General features: G+C 54.5%; 8 protein-coding genes across 8 annotated transcripts; 3 read left to right on the forward strand and 5 right to left on the reverse strand.

Moving 5' to 3' along the window:
- Window positions 1-1,374: 1,374 nt before the first annotated feature.
- Window positions 1,375-4,050, forward strand: BDP81DRAFT_365349 (FAD-binding domain-containing protein; the record flags this gene model as incomplete). Its single annotated transcript, XM_060586507.1, has 3 exons — window positions 1,375-1,582; window positions 1,688-3,556; window positions 3,635-4,050. The coding sequence occupies 3 exons, from the start codon at window positions 1,375-1,377 to the stop codon at window positions 3,874-3,876; spliced, it is 2,319 nt and encodes a 772-aa protein (XP_060450621.1). The 3' UTR covers window positions 3,877-4,050.
- Window positions 4,051-7,128: 3,078 nt separating this feature from the next.
- BDP81DRAFT_308309 (uncharacterized protein) lies at window positions 7,129-8,010 on the forward strand (the record flags this gene model as incomplete). The annotated part of the gene is made up of 2 exons (XM_060583447.1): window positions 7,129-7,655; window positions 7,716-8,010. The coding sequence occupies 2 exons, from the start codon at window positions 7,129-7,131 to the stop codon at window positions 8,008-8,010; spliced, it is 822 nt and encodes a 273-aa protein (XP_060450622.1).
- An 854-nt stretch (window positions 8,011-8,864) lies between these two features.
- BDP81DRAFT_445370 (uncharacterized protein) lies at window positions 8,865-9,791 on the reverse strand (the record flags this gene model as incomplete). The annotated part of the gene is made up of 1 exon (XM_060591946.1): window positions 8,865-9,791. The coding sequence occupies one exon, from the start codon at window positions 9,789-9,791 to the stop codon at window positions 8,865-8,867; it is 927 nt and encodes a 308-aa protein (XP_060450623.1).
- A 776-nt stretch (window positions 9,792-10,567) lies between these two features.
- Window positions 10,568-12,057, reverse strand: BDP81DRAFT_307870 (formyl transferase; the record flags this gene model as incomplete). The annotated part of the gene is made up of 4 exons (XM_060583396.1): window positions 10,568-11,408; window positions 11,468-11,583; window positions 11,639-11,709; window positions 11,781-12,057. The coding sequence occupies 4 exons, from the start codon at window positions 12,055-12,057 to the stop codon at window positions 10,568-10,570; spliced, it is 1,305 nt and encodes a 434-aa protein (XP_060450624.1).
- Window positions 12,058-12,347: 290 nt separating this feature from the next.
- On the reverse strand, window positions 12,348-13,931 carry BDP81DRAFT_416064 (uncharacterized protein). The gene is made up of 2 exons (XM_060589497.1): window positions 13,744-13,931; window positions 12,348-13,687 (listed from the first exon to the last, which is right to left on the reverse strand). Exons 1-2 carry the CDS (start codon window positions 13,762-13,764, stop codon window positions 12,569-12,571), a joined length of 1,140 nt encoding a protein of 379 aa, XP_060450625.1. The 5' UTR covers window positions 13,765-13,931; the 3' UTR covers window positions 12,348-12,568.
- A 1,441-nt stretch (window positions 13,932-15,372) lies between these two features.
- On the reverse strand, window positions 15,373-17,483 carry BDP81DRAFT_365358 (uncharacterized protein; the record flags this gene model as incomplete). The annotated part of the gene is made up of 4 exons (XM_060586508.1): window positions 17,304-17,483; window positions 16,152-17,124; window positions 15,983-16,112; window positions 15,373-15,893 (listed from the first exon to the last, which is right to left on the reverse strand). The coding sequence occupies exons 1-4, from the start codon at window positions 17,474-17,476 to the stop codon at window positions 15,373-15,375; spliced, it is 1,797 nt and encodes a 598-aa protein (XP_060450626.1). The 5' UTR covers window positions 17,477-17,483.
- Window positions 17,484-23,849: 6,366 nt separating this feature from the next.
- On the forward strand, window positions 23,850-24,809 carry BDP81DRAFT_402630 (uncharacterized protein). Its single transcript, XM_060588852.1, has 2 exons — window positions 23,850-24,109; window positions 24,211-24,809. The coding sequence occupies exons 1-2, from the start codon at window positions 23,901-23,903 to the stop codon at window positions 24,308-24,310; spliced, it is 309 nt and encodes a 102-aa protein (XP_060450627.1). The 5' UTR covers window positions 23,850-23,900; the 3' UTR covers window positions 24,311-24,809.
- BDP81DRAFT_85588 (uncharacterized protein) lies at window positions 24,291-25,034 on the reverse strand. The gene has a single exon (XM_060596397.1). The coding sequence runs from the start codon at window positions 24,813-24,815 to the stop codon at window positions 24,348-24,350; it is 468 nt and encodes a 155-aa protein (XP_060450628.1). The 5' UTR covers window positions 24,816-25,034; the 3' UTR covers window positions 24,291-24,347.
- Window positions 25,035-25,343: the final 309 nt, after the last annotated feature.

A 25,343-nucleotide genomic window follows, 5' to 3' on the forward strand; every position in this document is an offset into this window, starting at 1 on the left:
CACCTGTAGTGCCCTGAAGCTGTGTCAAAACCTCAATCGTCGTTCCACCAGGTACCGGGAGATGAGAGAGTCATTTTGAATGATTGATGTATATTTTTTAGGAACTCAAGATGTCCATTTACGATTCAGACCTAGCGATGTTTTGAAAACCCCTTTGCTCATGCCACATTGACATTGTAGCACATGTCACTAGCGATGTTTGGTATCTTTAGAGGACGGGTTTGATTTGTTCCGTCAAATTGAGAGCATGAGAATTACCCAGGTGAACATGCTGCGCTTCGAAGTGATGGATACAGCAACTTACACAAGGTACATTCCACTTGTCGTATGAACGAACTGATAGAAGATACTATTGATTTCCAGCAACGCATCCGCAAGATGGTGGGAGGATGGAGGGGCACAGACAAAACCTCCGGCACATGCCGGGGGGGGCAGAACGGGAGGCCCCGGCGGGTGGACCTGCTGGAGGCTGTAGTGTGTACGGAGTACGGGAGTACTTACTCCGTACGTTACCTGAGGTCTGGGCTTCTGTCACCGTACCACAGTGGCACAGAAAGCCACGCCCGCCAAATGATCAGTTACGTCATTTAGGCCGTGCACACTTTACGATACCAATCGCGCTTATCGCAGGAAACTTTTTTGATCAAGACCAATCAGAGACTTTGTAATTGACGGCAGACCGTGATGGCGAGCGAAAAGACCTCTTGGTCTCTCAGACTCTGATTGAAATACCAAGACGCCAACGACGAGCCAAGAGGAGGCCAAGGAGGCCAAGGAAAAGCCAGGAGAGGGCCAGTCCGTTTGGTTCAACCAGAGGTCACCAGCGGAAAGAGTTTACAAGATTGGATACAAACTTGAAAGTCGAGAGACGCAAGCACTCTTGGTACTTTTCGAGTTGAGTCTGGAAAGAAGTCTCTCGTTTTCTTGGTGTTTCTATGCTATGTGCTTAATCCGCATCTACTCATTCGTGCCAAAAAAAACACCAAGACGCTTGGCTCGTCCCGGCTGACGTACGGCAATGCGATCCACCACCACGCTCCCACATTGGCACATGAAATGGGGAAATCACCGCCAAGCAGGCCAAGTGTAGAATGAGCGCAACACGCATCTTAGCCCGTTTTCATAGCCCAACTCCAAGAAAAGCCTGTTGCTATTCATGCAGAAATATAGACACCATGGACGACGTCCTTCATTTTGTCTCGGTTCCCCGTCCCCTTTTCTCTCCATATCTACATCCACATCCACATCCATCTCTCTCTCTCTCTCTCTCAATGACGAAGATAAGATAAAGTAAGAAAAAGATAGATAGACAGAAAGACCAAAGTAGACGCTGCCCCGGGAGGGAAAATCGACCAACAAACAACGAGAGCCTTCATGGCTACCCCCACAAACCACCCCGTCACGAACCCCGAAGAGGGCGTCACATACCTCACCGAAGACGAAATCACCTCCTTCCTCGACGACCTAGACCACAACGGCGACGGCTACATCGACTACGCCGAAGTCGAAGCCAAACTCGACGCCGCCCACGACGAGCTCGCACCCGCCGGCAAAGTAAAACCTCACCACGTCATCAGCCGTCGTCAGAAACAGTCTTCGTCTCCTACCTCTGATCACACCTCCCCAGAGAAGCAAACCCAGCCATCCTCCTCCTCCTCCTCCTCCTCCTCCCCATCGTCCTCAAAAGATGAAAACCGCCTCCGCCATGAATTCCTCCGCTCCATAATGGCCCTCCCCGGCTCCGAACCAGGCACATCCTCCAACCCATCCGCCGACGCCGACGCCCGCACCCACCGCATCCCCCGCGCCGCCTTCGCCGCCCGCGTCCGCGCCTGGAAGATCCCCTCCCTCCAACAAGACGCAGACTCCGAAAAGTCCCAGCGGACCTTCATCCAACACCTCCGCCTCTCGCGCCGCCTCCGAGCCTACTGGGCCGTCCACGGTCCCGAAATCGCCTTCCTCGCCCTCGTCGCCTCCTCCCTCATCGCCTTTGGCGTCTGGCAATGCGTCAAATACGCCACCACCACGCAATACCGCGCCGCCTTTGGCTGGGGCGTGGTCATGGCAAAGACGTGCGCCGGCATGCTCTACCCGACCTTCTTCTTCCTGATCCTCAGCATGTCGCGCTACTTCTCCACCATGCTCCGCCGCTCCTACCGCGTCTCCCGCTTCGTCAACTGGGACCTCAGCCAGGCCTTCCACATCAAGATCTCGTGTCTCGCGCTGGCGCTCGCGACGCTACATGCCATCGGCCACCTCACGGGATCCTTCTACCACGGCAGCCGCCCCGCAAACCAGGACGCCGTCGCCGCGGTCCTGGGCCCGGACGCGGTCCCGAGGCCGTACGTGGAATACGTCCGCTCCCTACCCGGCTTCACGGGCCTCACGGCACTAGGCCTCTTCTACCTCCTTGCACTGCTCAGCATGCCAGCCGTACGACGATGGAACTACGAGGTCTTCCAGCTCGCGCATCTGCTAATGTACCCCATCATCGGGCTCATGATGGCCCACGGCACCGCGGCGCTGCTGCAGTGGCCCATGTTCGGCTACTTCCTCGCCGTCCCGACGCTGCTCATTCTCGTCGAGCGCGTCGTCCGCGTCGGGACAGGGTTCCACAGGATACGAGCGACGCTCACGGTGCTCGACGGCGAGACGGTCGAGGTCGCGGCCACGATCCCCAGCGAGCGCATGTGGAAGTACAGGGCCGGGCAGTACGTGTTCCTGCAGGTGCCCGCCATCAGCGCTTTCCAGTGGCATCCTTTTACCGTCTCTATATGCAAGGGGCGGGAGTTCCGGTTGCATATCAAGACGGACGGGAACTGGACGAAACGGCTGCGTGATCTGGGCGGAAAGGGGGAAGGGGCTGCTGCGGCAACAGAGATTGACGTGGGTATCAACGGGCCCTTTGGTGCGCCGGCACAGCGGTTCTACGACTTCAACCACTCCATCATCGTGGGTTCCGGAATCGGCGTCACGCCCTTTTCGGGTATTCTCGCGGACCTGCAGGCGCGCGATGACGAGGAGCACGGGGGACCGACGCACTCGCATCAGCACCGCAACCACCAACACCACCACGACTCGAAGACGACCGTCGTGACGGAGAAAAAAGATGCCAACGGAAGTAAGGACTCGGAATCGACAACGGCAACCGCGGCAGCAACGGAGGCCCCGGACGGAAACGACCCAACGAAACCCCCAAACCCGTCAGAAGCCTTCACCTTCGCACCCGACTACCGCCGCGTAGACTTCCACTGGACAGTCCGCGACCGCAACTACCTCCTCTGGATCGCCGACCTCCTCAACTCGGTCTCGCGAAGCCAGGACTGGCACCGCCGCCACGAGGGCCCCTCCCAACACCTCGACATCCGCATCGCCACGCACGTCACCCAGAAACGCAGGGACATTGTCACGCACGTGTACCGCTGGCTCCTCGAGATGCACCGCACCGAGGAGCACCCAGAGAGCCCGCTCACAGGCCTGCTGAACCCGACGCACTTTGGCCGGCCCGACTTTGATGCCATTCTAGACAGGCACTATGAGGATATGCGGAGGTTCCGTGCCAGCAAGAGGATGAAAGCGAATGCCAGCGGCGGGGCGGCCGCAGCCGACAGCATAGACGCAGGGAAGGGAACAGACAGAACCACCCGCAGCGAAAATAGGGACGCTAGAGCCGACGGCGGCGGTAGTACCCGAGGCGCTAGCGGCGAGCGGCGGGACGTGGAGGAGGAGGACGAGGAGCTAAAGATCGGAGTCTTTTACTGCGGAGCGCCGGTGGTCGGGGAGATCCTGGCAGACAAGTGCCGGCAGCTCACGGTGCGGGGGCGGCACGACGGCAGCAAGATTGAGTATCACTTCATGATTGAAGTCTTTGGGTAATGGATTTTTCTGCTCCCCGCGCTCTGTAGCTTTTCCCGATGGCTTGGCCCTTGCGGAATGGTTGGATGAGCAACAACTAGAGATAGTTCGTTGGCCGCACTGGCGGGCGTCGGTGTTAGCCAGTGGTCTGAGTTGGTTCTGAGTAAGACCAAACACAAAATATTAATGAGAAGAACCATTGAGGCACAGAACAGAAACCGCTTGGGAACCGCTCGTGAGTTCGGGATTTTCCTAGAGATCACCACGTTTCCTGTCTCCCCGACAGGCTGACGTGGATGGGCGACGAATCCTATTCAGGCAGGCCACGAGTTAATTGTATGGGACAAGCTGCGTTCCCAGTCTCACTACAATGCCTTTCTGTCGTCGTCGTCGTCGTAGTTTTCGTCCAGAACGTGCACGCGCGCGCGCGCGGCCGTCGGAACTCTCGCCCTGCGTGAACGAGGATATCGAGTCGGGTTCAGGCCCGTCTCAACAGACGGACGCGCACCATCGTCTAGGTGTCTGTCGTAGGGAAAACTCGCAGGAACCTGCACAGGGAAAGGGGAAAAAAACGTTGTCTCCCCGCGTCGGGCTCCTTTCTCCTCCCTCTCTCTCCAACCATCATCCCTCGTTGTAGGTCCAGGTCGGCCTTTTTTGCCGATGGGTCCATGAACCTGGACTTTCTCTTTTTTTTGCCCGCACCGCAAAGTGTTTCTGGTTGGCCAATTTTTATTTTTCCGACGAGAGTCCCTGGACAAGGGTCCCGGGGTTTTGATGCCCAGTCGTCTCTGCGGTGAGGTGTATGTTGCGCGACTCGCTCGTCCTCCGGTTCCCACTTGACACACGTCTTGTCTTGGTCTCGCCTTTACGCGCCAGATCTCCCCTACCCTCCTCTCCATCCTCGGCCTTTTACCCCACTCTACCATGGTCTAAATCCGACCATTGTGTGTGAGTGTGTGCCTGGTTTTCGATGCAGTGTTACATTGTCAGTGTTGGACCTTTTTTCCCCTAGGGCCTAGTGTGCCAAGGGATATGGGGGAGGGGGGGGGGCCAACTCTGACAGGCAGAGGAGACAACGTGAAGGAGGCCAGGAGCCAAGAAGAAACGTTGCGGGGACGTCGATCACGGGCATCAGTAACCGCAGCATGCAGCAGACGGAAGCACGCTCAAGCTTTCGACCGAGAAAAAGCCCTACAGATTCCACAATGGATAGGAAAATCTGGCCATTCTTGGCTTTTCCTCCGTATGCCAGACGCCATATGCCAGAACGGCACCCATGTCGCCGACACGGTCGCGAGCAACGGTAACAAATGCCACTGCCACTTTGCATCGTTCACTTCACCCACCTCTTCCCGTCGTCACTACTGCAGGCGAACGGCATGAGAGACTGTGAGAAGGGGCCAAGAACGACGAATGGATGACACACAGAGTTTTCCAGACGACAACAGACCCCGCCGGGACGCTCGAGATGAAATTCTGAGAACAAGCCAACCGTTGCTTGGTCCGGCGACGAGATGACGAGGCCACAAGATGACGAAGCTCGTTGAATGCTCACCGTCTAGTCCATTCTCGCCCAAAGATCGTCTGCGGCCGCGAAGGACCCCTTTTCGACGCTCCAGCCAAGCCAAAGAACACTAGAGTTGATAAAGGAAAGACACCGGAACAAAGGGTTCGTATATACGAGGCGACCTTTCCACACAACATTCTATTCGATAAAGTGTAAATCGTAGGTTGAGCTATCAAGATATCAACTCGAGACTTCAAGACACGGTACTGCATTGAGCCGCAATCGCCAAGATGTCTTTGCTGATCTACACTGGGCTAGTCAGTTGATCTGGAATGGTGCGAGAATGACTTGGTAGCGTATGCGGGATGTGCGTTTGGATCTGCTTGCTCTGTTACATCGCGCTTTCGTCCTCTTGGCACACTTGATTGACATTCTGCTGCCAGAGCTTGGTCTCTGCAAGGTTTTGGATTGGGATATAGGCTCGTAGGCTCGCAGGGCCCGTAGTCCAAAAATGGACTCTTTGGTTTCTGGGGCTGGTGTTGAGTGGTTGGCATCGTACGGCGGCGGATTCCCTACCTCTCGCCTCCACCCCCATCCCTCCCCCCTACCCAACCGAACCGACCACTCACACACACGTAGACACAAATTGGTCCTAATCTTGGGGCGACACCATGAGGCCGAGACGACTCAGAGCAGGCCGACCCTGCTTTTCTCCATGGTTTGGTAGCGCTGTCGATCGATCAGCAGTGTTTCGTCGCGTCCGGGCTGGGGTGTCTGAAACGGACAATGCGTGGGCGCTGGGATGGACGTTGGAGAGAGAGGGGCCTGCCAAAACATGCCGTTTGAGCCGCATCTGAGGCTCTAAAAGTGCTGGCGGGGGAGGATATCGTAGCAATGGCGGCATCTACATGCCGCATCCTCCATGTGCCGTGGGCAATTCTTCTGGTTTTCGAAAACGTCGTTCATGGGAAAAGAGTCCGTGATGTTTCTTCTTTCGCCCATTAGCGCCCTCCCACTTTCCGAGGAGGGGGGGACACGTCAGGTTTATAGCGTGTAACAACTGTGAATGTCAATGATCACAGAGTTTGTAACACATGATTGAGGCTCAAACCAGGGCAATCTGGCCTGTCGACGGCAGGCTTTGCCGCGAGGTCAAACAGAAGAATACGCCAGAGAAACGGCGCTCGGGCCATGACCACTAACTAGCAATACCACGCGCCGAGGGATATCCAGGTTAGCAAGCAGGACATTTGACATTTGGGTTTTTTGCTTGCTTTCGCCATCCCATTCGGGACCATGCGCTTACTGTAGAAAGAGTAGAGAGCGAAAGAGAGCGAAACCGGGTGTGAGTAGGCACAGCCGGCCAGGCACTGCGTAGCGGAAGAGGGGGTTGAGACATGCCATCTGAAGGACGATTCGTTGGACGGGCGAGTGACTACTCTGGTGTCCAGAGTGCGTTTGGTATGTCGGTTTCGTGCGAGTGCCGTAAAAGAGAGGGGACGCTGGAGATGGGATGAATATCCACGGACGGTTGTGAGCCGGCAGGGGTCGGTGGATGGGAGTCCGCGAGGGGTGTAGGAGAGGGTTTGGTATAAGACTTGGCCACGTCTTCCCCAAAAGCCTCCTCCCAACGGTCCTGTCACCTGCGGTCATCTCATCCTCCCGATCCCTTCACTTCTTCACACTCGCCTTTCTTTTATTGCGGCCGGACCGCCTTTTTTTAAACACCCCAAGCGAATAACCGTTCCACTCCATCAGCCGTCAATATGCAGCTTTCATTCCTCCTCGTTCCCCTTCTGTCCATCACGGCCTTGGCCAAGGATCACAATGGCGTTGGCGACAAGAACTCGACAGAGGCCCAGTGCAAGCGCTTTCTGAAGGGTGAGAAGTTGGTCAAGATCGCCGGCAACGATACTCTCCTCACCGAGATCACCCACAACAACGCAACAAAGATCGACTTCATCAAGAAGAAGGCCGCCGAGGTCCAGCCCAAGCTCGACGAGGCCAAGAAGAACTCCACCTTGATGACGACTTGCGACCAGGTTCGCGCTGTTCAGCAGGAGAACGGACAGTGCCGCTTCATGAAGCGCATGGACAAGTTGGAAAAGCTGGTTGCCAACGAGACTGCCCTGAACGCTGTCACCAAGAACAACGCCACCAAGGCCGACAAGCTCAAGGCTTTCGCCCAGAAGGGCCAGGCCAAGCTCACCGACCTGCAGAAGAACACCACTCTTCTCTCGTACTGCTCCATGCAAACCACCAAGGGAGAGTGCAAGCAGATGAACAAGTTGAAGTAAGTGATACCTCTCAGTGCGAACCGATGTGAAACGTACTAAACACGCCGGTACTACAGCAAGCTTGTTGCTCTTTCCAAGAACGACACCGCCCTGAACGACAAGTTCAAGGGCAACACCACCGAGATCGAGAAGTTCAAGGCCAAGGCTGCCAAGAAGGAGGCCAAGCTCAACGCCATGATGAACAACTCAACGCTCATGGGTGTCTGCCAGCAGCTCAAGGCCGGCAAGGGTGGCAAGGGCGGATCCAACAACAGCCAGAACGGTATCGACAGCGGCGCAGCCGGTGTCAGAGCCGTTGGTGCCCTCAGCTTCGCTGCTGTCGTCAGTGTTGTCGTCGGCCTGATGATGTAAATTATCGGATCGGTGTGAGTTGGAACTTGTTCGCGGGGCCTAAACGTGGCCGTCGGTCTCGAGCAACAACGTGGGGGAGGCCGACGCCATTCGCCACGACCTTGATGCATGCGCGCGTCTTGTACAAAACCGCTATCGATTAGCTGGGGATACATCTTAGTGTTTCACTCATTCGGATGGCTCGACGTAGACCTGACTTGGTCAGTCTGACGTTAGATGGGCTCCAAGCTATGATTATATTCATATGTAATGAGTGGCTCAAGGGTAATGTGTTGGTAGAGCAAAGAGAAAATTGGAAAGTTACAGTCGTTACCAGGTTGTCGAGTTGTGACCAATGTGTGATTCGTCTATTCCCAATTTTCGGTAATTGAAGTCCAAAGGACTCCTGTTTGCCGAGTCAATTTGCCCGATTTCTATATCAGGCTGTCCATCGTAATTGAGAGGTCGGTGGAGGTTCCTAAAGAGTGACCAAGTCGGAGATTCGCATGCTCAGGGATGGGGAACCACATGATGGGCATCCTATTAGTCTATGTAATTTCAAAACGCCCTGAGTAAACATTAGCATGGTAACTGGAATAGGAATGAGCTGATCTTCCTACTTTGCAAAAAGAAAATCAGAGGAAATTTGGGAAACAAGTGGCTGAGTGCTTAGAGTAGCGGCAAAATAGGTGGCGAGCAGCCGTCAAAAGCTTCTGTAGGCGTTTCAGAATTGAGGATCATAACGCCTACCCGAGTTAGTCTATGCCTCCATGACATTGTTTGATCTACCACACACCTGTGCAATAATTTGGCTCCGTAGAAACAGTCTAAAAGCCTTTGCCCCATTCAATTAGAAGAAGAAGAAAACGGCTGCTCTATATGTCGAAGTAGTCGACAGGCACGTCCAGAAGGCCGCTGTCAATGTCTGTACCGCACGTGACGGCTGCGATTCTCTGCTGCAGCTCTTTGTGGAAAGCTGCTTTCTCGGCTGAAGTCCAAGGCGAAATTGGCGACCACCGAGTAGGAGCTCTAGCACGTACCCGGCGACTGCCGATCCGGCCGCCCCTGGCACTTGGTCTAGACTCGGTTGCTCGGGTCTTCCTGAGATTCGGAATTTTTGGAACGTTTTCATGATGGTTATTCTCCTGTATCTCCGCTCCGAAATTCAGGCCTTTTTGGAAGGCGTGCGCCGCGTTGTAGTTTCCGGAAGGAGACGGACCGGGGGCAGGACAGACATCCTCGTCGTTGATCTCGGCGACGGTAGGGGGCCGAGTGACAGGAGATGCGGTTAGCAGACTCCACGTGGGACTTCGCACACCTGTCGGGAAAGAGTTGTCTATCTCGAAAGCTGCGTGCTCGTCGAGAATCTGTCGGTCGATCTCCTTCGCAAGATCAGCCGTTCCCGCCGTTGCTTCGCGCGAGGCCTCCTCAGCAGTGATGCCATTGCTGTGATGAAATGAAGTCTGGATGTCATGCAATTGAGATCTCAGGGTCTCAGCATAGTCGCTCAGACTTGGGGCAGCCGAGCGAATAAATTGAGGTAGCGGTGTTGCGGGACGGTATTCCGAGTAGGTGTTATATAGTCGCCCCGTTCCAGTATTTGGCTTTGGCGTCGGTGCCAGGGATCTGCGGAATGGGGAAGCTTCGACAGCGGTACCGACGGATGTTGAGCTTTGGCATGAGCCTATGGAAATTGCAGAGGAGAAGGTAGAAGATCTCTGGGACCGCGGCGAGCTTCTCTGGGCTGGTTGAGGTGTAGAGAAGCGACGTTGGTCGTCGTCCGAGCCAACTCCGGCGGGCATGTTGAATGCGTTGATGGCTGTGACGGTGATGCCGAGGATTTTGGAGTACTGAATGTGCTAGAAATAGTAGAGATTACCTGTAGGAAGTCGGAGAATCGCGAGAGGAGAAGTAAAGACGATGTGACTGTTGGTAAGTTGGCTCTGGGGGACGATGTGGAGGGAAAGGCTGGTGTGAGAAGGCAGCGGACGGAAGGGATGGGGGAAAGAAGATGAAGAAGGATAACACTTCAAGATGGGAAGTAATTACAACTGCGAGACTGCCATTTCAGTCGTCGTTGAAGTGGGAACTGAGCCATCAGATACATAATTTAGGAAGGAGCGGCCGTTTCGAACAACTCCGGGGCTCCTTCCTCTATCTCGAATCACTCGACCGACCTCCCTAGCTTCGAGAGAAACTGCCTACAAGGAAATATCTGATGCAGAGTATGAAAAAGTTGTGCCAGGGAATAGGAGATTCTAAAATCACTCTATGATAGTCTTGAGAGCATGTCTTCGCGCGATCTAAGAGGTCCTCATGCGTGCCGTAGGGAGTATTTCACCGAGCAAATTCCAACCTCGACATTTTTAAGGCATTAGAAACAGATACCACATCTAGAGCGTCCTCCGTGGAACGGTCTCAAAACCCGTAAGAACATGCTACGGCGATTTCTCGACCACTGAACGAACCAGAAATCTCGTTAAACACATGAATAGACGAGTAGTTTGTGATACTCGGCAGTGAACAATGACCAACCTCACCATTATATGCGCATATCATACACCTAAAGCACTGAAATCTAAAAGGGTAAAATAACCCAATCCCAGCGCCCTCCTCCCGAAGAGCCGTCATCGTAATTCTCTCCTTCTACGGCAAAACTCTTGATCGCGCTCGCAGCAGGGCGTTCCGCGGAGCCCTCAACAATCATGGTCTCCACCTTGAGTAACTTATCGCCCTCAATAATGGGAATCAAAATGCTTTTCCGGTCCTCATGCTCAAAGAAGGGAGTCCGAAGCACTTCCCAACTCCCTTCTTTTACCCCTACAACCCAATTAATGAGCTTCACTTTTTTATCGTCCTTCGGTATCCTACTGTCAGCAATTCTTCTGGCTTTTTTATACATTCTCAGTCGTCTGGTAAACTGCTTGATGTGCTCAGGCATATCCTCGAGGGGCACGGCGTCTACCCGTCCCAACTTGATCCTCTGTTCTTTCTCCCTGGTGTGGTAAATCGCAGAGGACCACACGCCGCCCAGCACGCGCTGCCGCGTCGCGATTTCGTCGGCGGTCCACTTCGACCAAGAAATCTTGCGGTCTTGGTTTGTGATCTTGGGCGCGTGCGGAGGTGCTTTGAATATGTTCCGGGAGTCCTGGAGGGAAGTTTTCCGACCGACGTTCACGTGCGGAGGGACGTGGAGACCTCGACGTAGGCCGTCGACGAGCATCTCGGCAGCCTGCGGCGTGACAATGTCGAGCAGCTTCTGCGTGCTGCAGTTCTCCGGGATCGGGAAGCCTGGCAACGGTGTCTGGGCGAGGATGTCGCCGTGATCAAAGTTCCTGTGGTCCAGGGTTTGAAGCGTGATGCCTGTGTGAGTGCGCCCTTGTAGGAGGGTATGTTGGAGGGGCGCGGGGCCGCGGAAGCTGAGGGTTTGGTGGTGTGAGGCTGTGTGACGAGATGGAGGCAACGTGGATGAACTTACTCTGGGAGGAGTGATGGGTGAACGTTCAGTCCTCCATACTTTGCCATCTTGAGTAATCTCGGTGGCACGAAGAGGCCAAAAGAGACGGCAATGATGAGGTTGAAATCTCTGGGTGGCTGCGCATGTCAGTTTCATGGCACTTGGGTGATGGGAAAAAAGGAGGCCCATTACCTGCCACTTGGTAAACGTGTCTCTCACGTGAATTGGTAACTTGAGCTGCTGAGCGAGCGTCTTCAACGGAACTATCACCAGTTGTCAGCTCACTAACCCTGATCTCACCAACCTCATGAGAGTCGAGACGGCGCCCACATACCCTCACGAACATTCTTCATCCCTCTCCCCGACGGCTTGCTCGGCCGAACAACGACTTCCAGCGACTCGATCAGTCTCGGGTTCCGCTTCCTTTCCGCGGTTAGCGCGGTCAGCGCCGCGCAGCTGAAGTCGTCCGAGCCGCAGAAGAGGATCCGGAGCGGGTCCGAGACGCGCCCGGCGCCGGTCGTTGCGCCGGAATAGAATCGTGGACCTGGCCGGCACGTCGCTGCAGCTGGCACCCGCGCAAAGGCGGCTGGTCGGAGGGCCAGCCACGTCATTATGTCGAAGGATTGTTCCAGTTATTGAAAAATCATTGTAACTCGTGTGAGGTTTCTCGCTTCAATCGGCGCATCTTTTCTTCCTTTTTTGATGGCCTTCGATGTCTCCTGAGCTGCTGAGTAAAAGTGGGGCTCAAATCCGGGTTGGCGAATGACTTTGCTGGTATGTAGGTTTAGGGTGTACATGCATTTGAACAATTTATGCATTCGGCGGGGTGAACTTCCAAGGGATAACTATTGGAAGTACTACAACAATTCCAGGCTGATGATTGGAAATAGACCTTGGTGAACGCACCGATAGCCAGAAAGAACGAAAGGGAGTAATGCATTTCAAATTGAGAAAGAATGATTTGACTTGGCTGAAGTTATAGACTGCAACATCTTATGGACCACTCTCGTAGGTACAAGATTAGTTCCATGTTGTATTGCACAACATGATTTCACCAAGTCCATTTGCAGAGATGTTACTATTCAAGATTGCTACTCTAGATTCATCATTGCATCAACTCTCCTACGAAACCGCCCAGTCGCACGCGACGATCCATCTACCATCCTGCAGCTCAATCTCCCATGCAGGTTGCGAGATTGCAACGACGCTGCCAACAGTGACAGGAGCCTTTTGTCCCAAGCCCGTCAAGCGTCCTTCCCCAGCCAGCATAAGTCGCGCCGCAATCTCCTCTCTTGCGTCCCCGTCGCCCACAATCCTGCGACCTCGGATGAGATACATTCTGTTCCCATGACGTACTTCGTCAACGGCGATACTCATGACCAGGTCCGCCGGGCGGTCGCCGCCCGTCCATCCCTTGACCTCTGCCAGCCATGTCTGCAGCTCTGCCGCGAGTCCCCCCGAGACATATTTCGCGCCTCGTCGCTGCGGTGAGAAAGCCTCCGGTAGGCCTTCTTGTCGAATAACTTCGGATTCAGACACCTTGAAGCGGGGGGGGCGATGAAAGGTCGGCTGAGTCTTGACCGGGTCCACTGTAGTGTGCTGAGGGACGACCAAGTCGTCGTCCATATCGGGCGTGCCCCTGTCGAGTGGAAGCTCATCGTCGGCATCTGGCAGCTGCTCGTCCCCGGATTCGCTTTCTCCGGAGAGAGGTTCTTCCTCTTGATACCCCATGGCCACATCTTCCTTGGGCTCCTCATGCCAGCTCAAAGCTGGCGAGACCGAAATCCTTCTCCTCTTTGGTGTCCTCTCCTCCGTCTCGCTGTATAGAAGACTAGGCGTCTCTGACTCAATCTCAATTGAATCGTTCACCGCGACAACCATCGGCGGAAGTTCATCCTGGTCTTCCTCCGAAGGCGAATCGCTACCGACGTCAGAGTCGATATCAATCCTGTGATTCTGCCTCTGCGTCCCAGTCCCTAGCGTCGGTCGTGTCGCCGAGACGGGCGCACCTGTCGAGGAACTATCCAGAACATCGTGGATCGGGTCTCGGTGTCTTGACGGTCGGAGTGAACCAGGGAAGACAGGTGTTGCGGGAGGTCGCTGGGTCGACGACGCAGGGGCGAATCGGGGCGTGGGTTGAAAGCGCTGGCTGCCGGCGAAGACGGGTGGGCCGCTTCCTGGTGTGTGCTGCTGCGACGCTGGAGGTCTTTTGGAAAGCAGAAATCGACGAGGTGTAGGTGTCTGCAAACGAGAAGGTCAGTGACGACAGATCGCGACGAAGGTGTTGGAGGACTGACTGATGGCGGTGGTTGCGTCATTGGGGTCAGCCAAATGGACCGCGTCTTCGTCTTGGAAATTCAGAGGCGAGAAGAGGCGCGGTCATCGCGTAGGTCTTCTCTCTGGAGATGTGTATTGTCAAGCGGGTTGGGCAGGGAATATTGACGCTGATTGAGTTGATGTGTAGGAATAAGCTGGCCGTGGAAGCTCCGTGGATGGTCGCGTGGAGCGCATGGAGTCGCGTTGAGCACTGTACGCTGAACATGGTGGGTGGGAGGCGATTAACATCTCCTACGTGCATAACCCCACTATGCGATCACCTGAACACCTCATCACGACAACTTTTGACAACTTTTGACAACTTTTCAAATTTGAAAGATGTACAGAATCGGATTGCTTCAGAAATTGGAATGTTTCAATTTGATGATCAACTTGGGTTACGTTATGGCCTATCCTCATTAATGGGGCGGGCGTATAGTATTCAAATAGTCGAGGACATGATTATAATACCAAGGACTTCATCCATTCAAGAACGGTTCTGGTCTCACAACGATCTCTCTTCGAAGTGATCTGATTTCACGTGAGACTTTGACCTAGCTATCTTACTGGAGGGATTTAAAGTAGATCAACTCGAAATAAATGTTCCTCCAGATGCAAGTTTCCCGCGATTCATTTGGTGTAAACCACAGTCCCGTGCATTTCTGTTGGTGTTTTGCAACAAAGACAGAGGAAGACTTCGAACCAGTATACTGATATGTACGATATTTAGCTAAAGAACTAGATATGCGGAACGCTTCCTCACTCAAAAAGGTCAAGCTGTCAATTGGGTCAGCTCAAGTTTCACAAGACACCTTTCCCAACCCATTGGATGACAGTCCCCCTCCCGACTTCAATGCGATTTTAACTCTACCAGAAGCCATCTAGGTATCACAGAAACCCCGCCGTAACCACCTTGAGATAAAAAGACAAAGACTTCATCCTCAACGTCGAGATCAATCGAACCCTCTTGCGTAAGTAGCAACATTTCGTGAATAATACACCACCAGAGAGTCTCACGCCGGCCAGGACCTGCCGACCCAACATCAAATGCCCAGCGGGAACTAGGACATGCCCACCTACAGATACGATCAAACGCTCCCCATATCAACCTGATACCAACGCAGATCGCATACCACAACCGCACGTCGCAAGCCGCGCGCATGGCCAAGATGCGAGAAACATCCCGAACCCGTACGCGGCACGCAAGTATCCTACCAACCTACCAAACCTTGCCTTGCCTTATCCCATCACTGCAACACAAGAAGTTGACGTGGCCCGGGGCGCCGGCTGCCCGCAGTACGGCAGCTGTATGTCCTGTATCACGACATAACATGTATCGGAGAATATTCGTATCATGTTCTATACTCACACGCCCCTTCTTTATGGGATGAGAGGGCTGCTGTGTAACGGAACGGGCTGGTCATATACGCCACGGGTTTACATCCACCCGAAGTCACTTTTAACTAGATACCTCACCACTGTAATTCGACTCTAACCGCCGGAAGAGGTCTTGATGCCCATATTGCTAGCCCAAAGCACTGTCCGCTCAATACAATCTTCGATTACAAAGTGACCATCTTATTATGTAGTATTGACAACTAGCTACGTACTCAAGCCTTCTTCCGCTCATCCCACCTCCGAACAATATCCCCCACCAAATCCCTCCCACTCTCAACCCCTTCAACCCTCAACCCCTCCGCCTCAACCCTCCCCTGCAGAATCCTCGCTTCGGCAACAACATCTCCCACAGGCCTCTCCCCCATAGCCCTCGCACAAGAAAGCTCCAGCTGCCGAAGCGTAATACCAAGCCCGCCAACCAGGACATTAACCAGCGCCAAAACCACTCTCAGAAGTGCAAGCGGCACCTGGAGGATCACCCTCAGCAAGCTTTTCCTTCTTCCCCCCTTTCCTCCTTGTCTTCTCGCCGCTAGAAAGCGCGCCGGCTGCGTCATAACGGAAGCGAGCTCGACAAAAGGCGCGGATAGGAGGAAGAGAAGCATCCGCAGGTAGGAGTATAGCCGCGGGTTACTCGCGTAGAGCTTCGGCTCGAAAGACGAGGCGAGTTCGTAGAGGATGAAGTCGAGTAGGTTGAAGAGGCCGAACGCCACGGCGGCCAGGATCGTGAGGGGAGCTTTAGATACCAATAGTCAGTCGGAACATCATCCACAAAAGTGACAAGAAACAATATCACCAGGACCACGAGAAAGCAGCAAAACTCACCTCTCAAAACATGAAGCCCCAACCTCCCCCATCTGCCAGTCCTCCCATCCGCAGTAACATTCCCAAACGCCTTTTGCACCCCAAGAATCAACCCCGTCACCGGGTCCCCAGGCCCCGTCAAATCAGGCCACTTAACCACCTCCAACACCCTCAAATCCTCCCTCCTCACCCTTCCACTCTCAACAAGAACATGCGCAGCAACAGCAGACAACTTCCTCTCTCCTTGTCCTCCCTCCGCCCTCGCTGCTACCTTCCAAACAGCAGGCCGTCCATCATAAACAACACACCTCCCCACCCTCTCATAAACCCCAACCGTCTCAAGCACCCTCTCAACACAAACCTCCTCCCCAGGCCTCTCCCCCTTCACCTGAACCGCAAACCTCTCCGCGGCAGCAGCGTAGCCAGGTTTCAAAAGCTCCCTCAGCCCTTCCTCGAACCTCTCGCAATTCATCTCCGCCAAACCATACTTGGCTTCAGGCCCACACCCGACAGCGTGGACCCTCGTGCCCCAGAAAGGCTGGTCCCCGGCAACAGGCACAACGAGCGTAGGCCGCCCGCTCCGAAGCGCCATGGCCGTCGTCCCGCTTCCCCCGTGACACACCACGGCCCTGACCCGAGGAAACAGCCACGCGTGCGGCGCCTCGTCGACGATGAATATATGCGACATGTCTCTGTTCCCACCTTTCCCGCCGTCCGTTTGACTCTCACCATCACCATCATCCCCCTTCCCATCCCGCCCAACCTCCTCCTTGACCAAATTAGACCACCCCTTCCCAACAACGGCCCTAACACCAACCCTCCTTGTCGCCTCAAATATTCCCTCGAACACATCCTGCGCATTCGCAAACGACATGCTCCCAAAACCGATATACACCGGCGGCATCTCCGGGTCAGCCTCCAGGAACGCAGCCAACTCTGGAGACGGGGTATAATCCGAAGGCACATCCTCGAATACGAAGCCCGCAACGTCGATGTTATCCGCCCAGTCCCTCGGCTTCAAGAGGAGTCTCGGCGACCAGAGGTATGTGCAGGGGACATTCATCCTGTTGTACTGGCTCAGCCACCAGGCGGGGGACATGCTCTCCAAGCCCATTACGTTGACGCGGACGTCGTTGATGACGGATTTCATCGTCTCGAGGAACCTGTCGTAAGTGGTTAGCTGAAGGTTATCAAATATCAACCCCCCTTTCAGAGCTACCAGCCCCCCTCCCCCCCTCAGTAACTCTGAGAATGGGCTAATATGTCCAACCCAAGGGGGAACGATCGAAAACAGATCGTGTAAAACAAATTATCATGAGAAGAGGGGAAAGAAAAGACTCACATAAAATCCTGAACCCACCAAGACAAAACATTCTTCCCCTCACTCGGGCCCTTCAAAGCCCACTCAGCCTGCGAATGCGGCACCTCCTTCGAAAAGATCCTCGGATTCATCCCAAACAAATGCAACGGCACACCAAGCCTCGCCGCCGCAGAGGTCTGGTTATACACGTGCATCGTAGACATGATCAAATCCGCCACAAACGCTCCCTTCTCCCCTCCTCCTCCTCCTCCTACTTCTCCCCTTGCACCCTCGCTCTCCTCCCCATGATCAAACCCAAACCCATCAACACAAGCCCCCCACCACCGCTCCCCCATCTCCCGAAACTCCTCCCGAATAACCGGCACAAGCTCCCCCAGCTCCTTTTGCGGAAGAAGCCTCCTCTCCATCATGGTCTTGATGTCCGTCCTGCCGATCCCGTAAAACCCCACACCTTCGGCCTTGACGGCGGCGCGGTACGGCGGGTGGCTCGCGATGCGGACGCGGTGGCCGTGGCGGCGCTGTAGGAGTTTTGCGACGGCTAAAGAAGGTTGGAGGTCGCCGCGTGAGCCCATGAAGAGGATGACGATGTTGAGGCGCATCTTGCCCGGCGGAGGACCCGGATCTGGCGTTGACGTCGGCATGTTGTTGGATGTTGATGCCGCGGCGCTTTAGTAAGCTCCTTGGTTCAGGCTTTGCTCTCCGAGGGACATGATGACCTAGAAACAAACCCCACGATTGACAATGATCGCGTCGCAGTTGAAGCAAGCTCACCTACATCTATCCATCAATTACAATATTAAAAAATTCAAAAGGCATAGTAATAATAAGTGACGCGGGTCTTCACGTTGTACGGCCTACGGTCTCTGCTCGGTGATTGCTTCTCCTATTCCTCCGAAATCTTACGTGAGGCGCTAATTAAACCTAGGTTCTCTATTACAATGGCGCAGACCAATAAGAAGCCTCAATACACGATTGCCCAGGCTCGGAAATATTTAGGCACCCAGGCTGGACAAAGAAAAACTCCGAAGTTGTAGTCAAATCAACAACAACCGTCCGGAGGAAACAATCTCGACTTCCCGTGTTCATGTCAATCCAGCAGCCCGTGACCCGCAAATTCCACGGGGTGGCCGGCCCCGCGATGGTAGTGCGGGTGGTCGCTGGACACAACCCGGGCCTTTGCTTCCGGAAGGGGTGGGGGGCCCTACGGATACTCCGAGTTGTGTTCGGGGAGCTCTCGGCGTCCCATGGGGGCCAGGAGAAAACCAAAAAGAGTTGCACATGTCGTCTCTTATTCGGATTCGCCACCTTCATCTTCACTCACGGACCAACCCGCCCTCGTCATCTCTTCAAAAAAGGATGTGTGCGCGCGTGTGTGTGTGTGTGTGTGGTTGTCACAGGTCATTCAAGGCATATTTTCTATGGTCCGTTTTGTTATTTTCGCCATACTGGACAGATTCAAAGTTCAGACCGCACGCCGAAAGGTGCCCTGATCCCCGGCCTCTTCAGGCCGCCGATGCGAAGGTAAAGAGAAGAAGAAAAAGGTGAGGTAGAGGAGAGCACAGGTAGGTGCGCGATCGGACGTGCCCTCCTTTTGCTTTCTCTCTCTTTCTTCCTCTTGTCTCTTGTGGCCCAACTCCCAACTTTTCGGTTTCGCCATCAGACGATGACACATGTGAGACCTTAACGCCGGATGGGAAAGTTGAGAAAGACCGACGGGGAAAAAATTGGAGTTACATCTGTCCACCCCGTCTGAGGTTTCCTCGGCCGGTCGACGCAAGGGGCAAATGACAATGGAGAGAAAGAGAAGAAAGGTCTGATGGTCGAATGGACAGGCTCTTCTCTCAAACCGTTGCTGTGAGACGCACAGCAACGCTACGACGTTACGACCGACTGACTCGAAAGGGAAACCCAATGTTGTTCTTGTCTCAAGCGGTCGCAATTTCGTTCAAAGGGCTTAGCGAAGGGCACTCCTCGGCTTCCAGAATACGAAAAGAATGAAACAAACACCGTTGCCCAGAGGCACCGGGGGCCAGACAGGTGTCTTGCGGCTTGTTGTGCCCACGGGCCCTTCGATGGAAGCTCTCAGTCTTCTATATTCGGCAGCGGCGTTTGTCTCAAGGCGCGGATGGAAATTGGAGGATCTTGTGGGGGATGAGATAGCGGCTGAACCGACCGATGGCGGTCCGGTAGATCGAGTTCGCTTGCTCAAGCATTCGGCTCAACATCACGGACGACTGTCTGCCTGCCTGACTCGCTAATCTGCGACCATGCTGGTGGCCGATGGTCACAGTCGATGGTGAGCGGACCGCAAGAAAACATGAGTTGACTTGTCGTGTCGTGCATGCCGCCATAGCCATGGCTATAAGCCTCATTTGGCATCTGAGACCTTCAAACACTTTTTTGTGTGCACAATGGCTTTGAGACACGCTTCAAAGCCTTCAAGGAACACCGCATGCTGCCGCGCTACTATTGATCAAGGCATTTGCATTGTGTCGAGCCAAGTACGTAAAGAGCACGCAGTAGGCCAGGCGCAACCAGACCAAGGTTGGTTAACCTTAACGTTAGCGGCCTTCCACTGCAGGCACCTGACACGCCTCTGCCGACCGCTCGCACGTACTGGCGCATACGGGCCATGTTGGTCTCGCGGAATATTTTGTGATTCGGGCACCGACGGGGATTAGCAAGGCGCCGCCTCTGCAACGTGTGTGTAATGGCGCATGGCCGTAAGCAAAATTTGGGACGGCGTCGGTCCACATTACTTCCAGCGTCGTAGTCGCAAGGAACAGGCCGCTGAAGAATACTCCTCGTCCCCTCGTCGTTCGAACTCTTGGGGCCACCAGAAAGATCCGCGAAGAAGGGAGGGACACCAAAATTGGAGATGGTGTAAAGCTCATGCTGGCAAATGACAGCGACAAGTGGCAGTGGCTTGGATGAGTGGCACTGGAGTAGGTCCCGAGTCTTTCTTCGTATCATGATGGCGTTAGTGCAGAGGATAAAAGTTGAGATGAAACCATTGTAAATCACTCGAGACCGGGGTCCGAGAGTGCAAGCTTGAGAGGTTGTCGCTTCGAGATGATCGGCGCAGGGATATCTCCCTGCAGCAGTCCTTGTCAGAGGATGTTGCCCTGGGCTGGCTTTGGAGTTTGGCGGGCTGGTCTGCCGGCGGCCACAGAGGGCCTGGAGACAGCTGAGTCTTGTCTCGTCCGTCCCCGGGTATCTTTGCTCAGAGGCTTCGGACCCGAGACCGAGGGTAAGGTGTCGAAGGCGAAGGGCTAGGAACAGCACCCACTAATCAAGCCTCTCAGACGAAGACGTGTCGTCCGTAGCTTGATAGCGTCGTAGGGCGGGCAAGCGCTTAAACTTTTCCTGTGTCGTAGGAATGAGGGTAAAAAAACTAGATGAAGCTGGTGCCGGTGGTGGTGCTCATGGTATTCGGGTGCGCCCTGGAGCTAGACCTTGTCGACCCAAGCTTCCGTGGGCCGAGTTTGCGTCGCATCCCTCTCCGTCAACTCATCTTCTTCGCGGAAGCCAAGCTTGAGGCACCTTAGCTGCTACCAAGACAACTTACTTGAGGCCATGGATAAGGCGCTAGGTAACACCCATCGTCTTTAGTGGGTGGACTGGCCATGATCTGGCGCATCTCACAACGTGTGCGATGGATGCCTGTGCTCACCGACTTTCGTCAACGGAGCGTGAAGCAAACTTGGGAGGACGCAAAAGAGTGAGGAAGAGCGAGGGCGAGAGAGCGGGAGAGCTAGTCATTGGAGCAGGTCCAGACTTTGGTCGGTCAGCAAACAGCTGGCTAGTGTGGGTGGGCTGTTGGTCGCTCAAGACGGTGATCGGTGATGATGGGCGATGCGATGACACTTGTCAGCTGCTGCTTCTGCTGCTGCTGATGCTTCCGCCAGCAACGGGCAGGATTAGAGACGGTAGCGGAACGAGTAGAAACACTTCTGGAGCATGCCGCCTTCCGTCAAGCTAGCTCTGAGCCTCTGAAGGGAGAGAAAGAAGCTCGAGACTCTGCATCTGCGGGTGCTTCGGCGTGTCAAGCCAGCGTCTGGTCTTCTGACAATCTCGCATCGCACGCCGATATTGTTCTGGCGTCCATGGCCCCGACGCAAGCTTTGTTTCCCTTTGGACGTTTTGCGATTGCCGTTTTGTGCTGAGTAAAACTGAAAAGACCCGGAGTGCCATAGCTGGAGGCGTGTGGAATCTTAGCCTCCGTCCCTTGACCTCGCAGATTTTGGATCTTTCGTCCCGTGTGCGGTGGCCGGAAGTTGAGGTTATCCGCTGCAAGTTGGACAAGATTGGGCAAACCGAGACAACCCTTCACGGTGAAGTGTGAAAGATGATGACCGGGGGTGGTAGAGAGGCGTGAGTAGGTCGGCGGAAGCTGGGGTGACCGTTGAAGGTGTTCCTGAGTCTTTTCGCCCAACGTTCCATTGCTGTCTCCAATGACAAGAGGAGTGGACATCAGCTGAAACATCTGCAGCTTCTTGGGTGGAGACGCTGGACCCACATTCAAACCCAGAAAATCCACACCTTCCTCCTTCACACCCAAGTCGACAGGTACGTACCTTTGCTCTGTCATCACGAATGTGAGGGAAGGAGCACGGGCAGGAGAAGGAGGGGCAGGGGACGTACCCAGGTCCTTCAGTTAACTGAAGATTCTCCTTCCTCGGGTTTCTATTTGCACCTGCCTTACAGAGGACGGATAGGATAGTAAGGTACTTTGCCATGCTTCTCGTCTTGTAAGTTTCCTTTACATTTTTGTCCAGGTTGGTTCCCCTTCACGATGGCACTAGCTCCGTGGGCTGACTGACTGGGCTGGACTAACGGCAAGACATGTGTGTCATGTCTATTATGGCGAAAGTATCCGTAGGGGAAAGAGAGAGAGAGAGAGAGAGAGAGAGAGAGAGTGTGTGTGTGTGTGTTCGTGTGTGCCTTGTGTCCTGTGCATGCTTGCGTAGTCTCTAGTGTACGGACAGGTGGGTGGAATGAAGGAATCAATCGACCGATGTGCGGATGGGATGGTCAAAGATGGGACAGATGACATACTGTTTGATTCTATAGAGAGGGAAATGCCCTATATCGATGCATCTTGTTGGGAGGAAGATGCTAGCTTTTGCCACTGTGGCTGCTGTAAGTCGTAATGGCCTTTTATGCCGCGAGACTGCGATTATTCACAATGGGCTTTTCTTGGAAACAACATAATCACTTAGACTCTAGAGTCCGTGGTAAATGTCGTATTACCAGGTGAGTTATTCTGAGCTTCTTGGTCCGTCCCACCTTGTTCAGGACTCAGGAGACACGTCCAAGTATAGTCACCACCCCTGCACCACTTTGCCCCTCGATTTACTATATGTACTCCGTAGAGAATGCCAGAAAGAGGTATCCGTACTGAGGTATTGTCCACTGGACAAACGGTGCTCAAGGAGCTTGGCAGGAAAGGGAACCTCGCCCGGCCCAACTCCGTTTCGTGACCCTCGTCAGTCTTTTCAGCTACCTTATGGACGCTTGGGAAGGTCCAGAGAGAAGAGACGTCACTTCCTCAGGCACCAAAACTCCAAGGCCCACGGGTGCCTCCCTGATGTGGATGCGACGTATCGCTACCTTAGACATGGAGACGACGGATGACGGACGGCGGGCGCCGGCCCACGGAAGGAGACGTCCCACGTCTTGTCGTCCCACCACTGCCCGGCCCCCAAAAGGATGGAAGGAAAGAACCTACCACCCTACCTACCTACCCAGTACGTACGGAGTAGAGGGGCTGGACTTGGCAGGTCGCCGCGGGAATGCTGCGGGAGAGAGTAGCCTCTTCCACCCGGTTCGACCCTCGTAGCCCGACTTTGACTTGACCTCATCTATCTGTACGTTATGTGTTAATTATGTATCCGAACGGATTCTGACGAATATCCGTACGCAGTATCCGTACTTTCCATTTTACCCAGTCATTTTTGTCACTTGTAAGGTTGTGACCCCCAACTCAATCTTCGACCCATCAGCCAAGCCACGGCGCCACTTCGACATGGACCAGCGCGCCAACCCCCCTTCGAAGCTTCGACGAGGAAGTTAGAACCAGCATTTGAGCCGGGGCCTCAACATGAACATGCCATGCCATGCCCATGGACCTCAACCTCGACTTCGACCTGGACTCCTTGGCCTAGTATCCGCCACATACAACTTTGAGTTGGTAAAGGAGCTGGATCGGAGTCTGAACTTCACCTCATGCAGCACAACGGATCCTATCTGATTCTCTGGTGGCCGCCCTCCCCATCCTCCATCCCCCCGCCGTCCGTAAACTCATCTACTTACAACATTCGTACCTTACAGAGTACTTTTGTGCGGATACGCAGCAAAACCATCTACTTACGACACACACCCTTCCCATCAATCCATGAAGCACCAGGCACCCTTCAAGTCCGACTACACTAGCGTCTTTGGGTTCCCTCGACCGTCGACATATCCCGGATCGATCCAAGCCCATCTCTGCTCATCTCGAGACTCTGGACTCTGGCAGTGCATCGGAGCCTCCTCCTTTGCCCGGCCCCCTCCCTCCCTCCCTTCCGTCCCTTCATCCCCTCCTCTATGGAAAGCTGACTACATGCCACCGCAACCATGATCCATCACTGCCGCTGCGGTACGACGCCATCCAGCATCCGGGCTACCCTATCCCATCCCATGCTGCCCGTCACTCCTTCGACGCATCTCGATATCTCGGCTTGCAGCAGCCCCGTCTTGAAACGTGGAGGCAGATTCCCATGGGCCAATCGCAAATCGCACATTCGCACCCCCGGTATGCCCACCACGGATCGTCCGCCGACTACGTATCGAGATGGCCAAACTTGTCCCATGTCGCCGCCGTCCTACTATACACCTCTATGCGGCACCTGGCCTCGCGACTGCCACACTATGCGATACCCTGCAGCACATCAGCCCGCATCGCGCTGACGACGGCTTCCAACCCGCTCGTCTTCATGTCGCCCTATCTTTCATATACTGCCACGTACCGATACGGGTACCATTAGTCCCTAATATCTGACGCGCCTGCCTCTGCTTAGTAGCCTACTGTACTTGACGGAATAGCCTGCAGAAACGGTACGGCATCCTATTGCACTGATCGGTCGTCGTCAGAGTCTTGTCGTTACGGACGAGCTGACGATTCTCGCAAGCTCTCACGCCATATGCTGCTACGGAGTAGAAGGGTGGGTGACCCAACGCTTCGTCTCGTCTTGCGTAGTGTCTAGTTGGCTGCACTACGTTGGCGCAGGGGCCATGATCCTTGCTGTCCGAAGGCCAATGGCAGTTTGGCAGCACGCGACTGAGAGATGCCGTCCCATGGAGCTTAGAGCTGCCAAAAAAGACGACGACATCACAGCCATTCAGGGCTATGCTCATAATTAAGAATCCCATGCGAAGCGGAAGGGGGGGTCTTTGAACAGCCGCGCCATCTTGGGTACTGATCCTGGACGTTAGCAAAACGAGGCATATGCACATGCGTCCCGATGTGCAACTGTGACGAGAACCAGACATCCATCACCTGCAGTCAACAAGCGGCCGCCTAGAGCAGCAACGTGCCTGTGGTTCGTGCTGGATTGGATGGTGAAGCAAATGGGAGTTGTCCGTCTCCCGCCAGTTCGTACACCTCATCCGCCGATGCGATGCGCTAAGATGCATTGTCTGTTGTCAAGGACCGGCTCCACGTTCTAAGCCTCGGAAGTGTCAGCAGCACAGAGCAAAGTAGTACTCGAAATGGCTTCAGAAGAAGCAGCAAGAGAAAGAAGAGAAACAGAATCACCGCGAACACTCGAGCAATCAGCCATTACAGCACACGGACCTCATCACCTCGTGTTGTGAAGTGAGATGGATGGAAGGTCACAGACAGCAGAGACGTTTTCTACGGCGGAAGCACGGGCTGGCGTCACATTTAGTGGCAGTCAAGAAGTTGAGACAGGCCCAAGGGTTGCCATTTGCCAAACAGATTGCCGCAAAAGTCAACCTGGAAGCTCAGCTCCAAGGCTCGCACCCTCCTCCTCCCCCCCTTGGACTGGACTGGCACCA

Source organism: Colletotrichum phormii (assembly GCF_030913505.1).
Source record: "Colletotrichum phormii strain CBS 102054 chromosome Unknown BDP81scaffold_2, whole genome shotgun sequence".
NCBI lineage: Eukaryota > Fungi > Ascomycota > Sordariomycetes > Glomerellales > Glomerellaceae > Colletotrichum > Colletotrichum phormii.

Bases quoted from the DNA above. Each gene is read 5' to 3' on its own strand.
- BDP81DRAFT_85588 (XM_060596397.1), bottom strand. From the start codon at position 24,815: ATGTCTGGTTCTCGTCACAGTTGCACATCGGGACGCATGTGCATATGC.
- BDP81DRAFT_402630 (XM_060588852.1), top strand. From the start codon at position 23,901: ATGATCCATCACTGCCGCTGCGGTACGACGCCATCCAGCATCCGGGCT. The intron at 24,110-24,210 runs GTATCGAGATGG...GATACCCTGCAG, and splicing joins ACGGATCGTCCGCCGACTAC to CACATCAGCCCGCATCGCGC.
- BDP81DRAFT_416064 (XM_060589497.1), bottom strand. From the start codon at position 13,764: ATGACGCAACCACCGCCATCA. The intron at 13,688-13,743 runs GTCAGTCCTCCA...TCTCGTTTGCAG, and splicing joins TGACGCAACCACCGCCATCA to ACACCTACACCTCGTCGATT.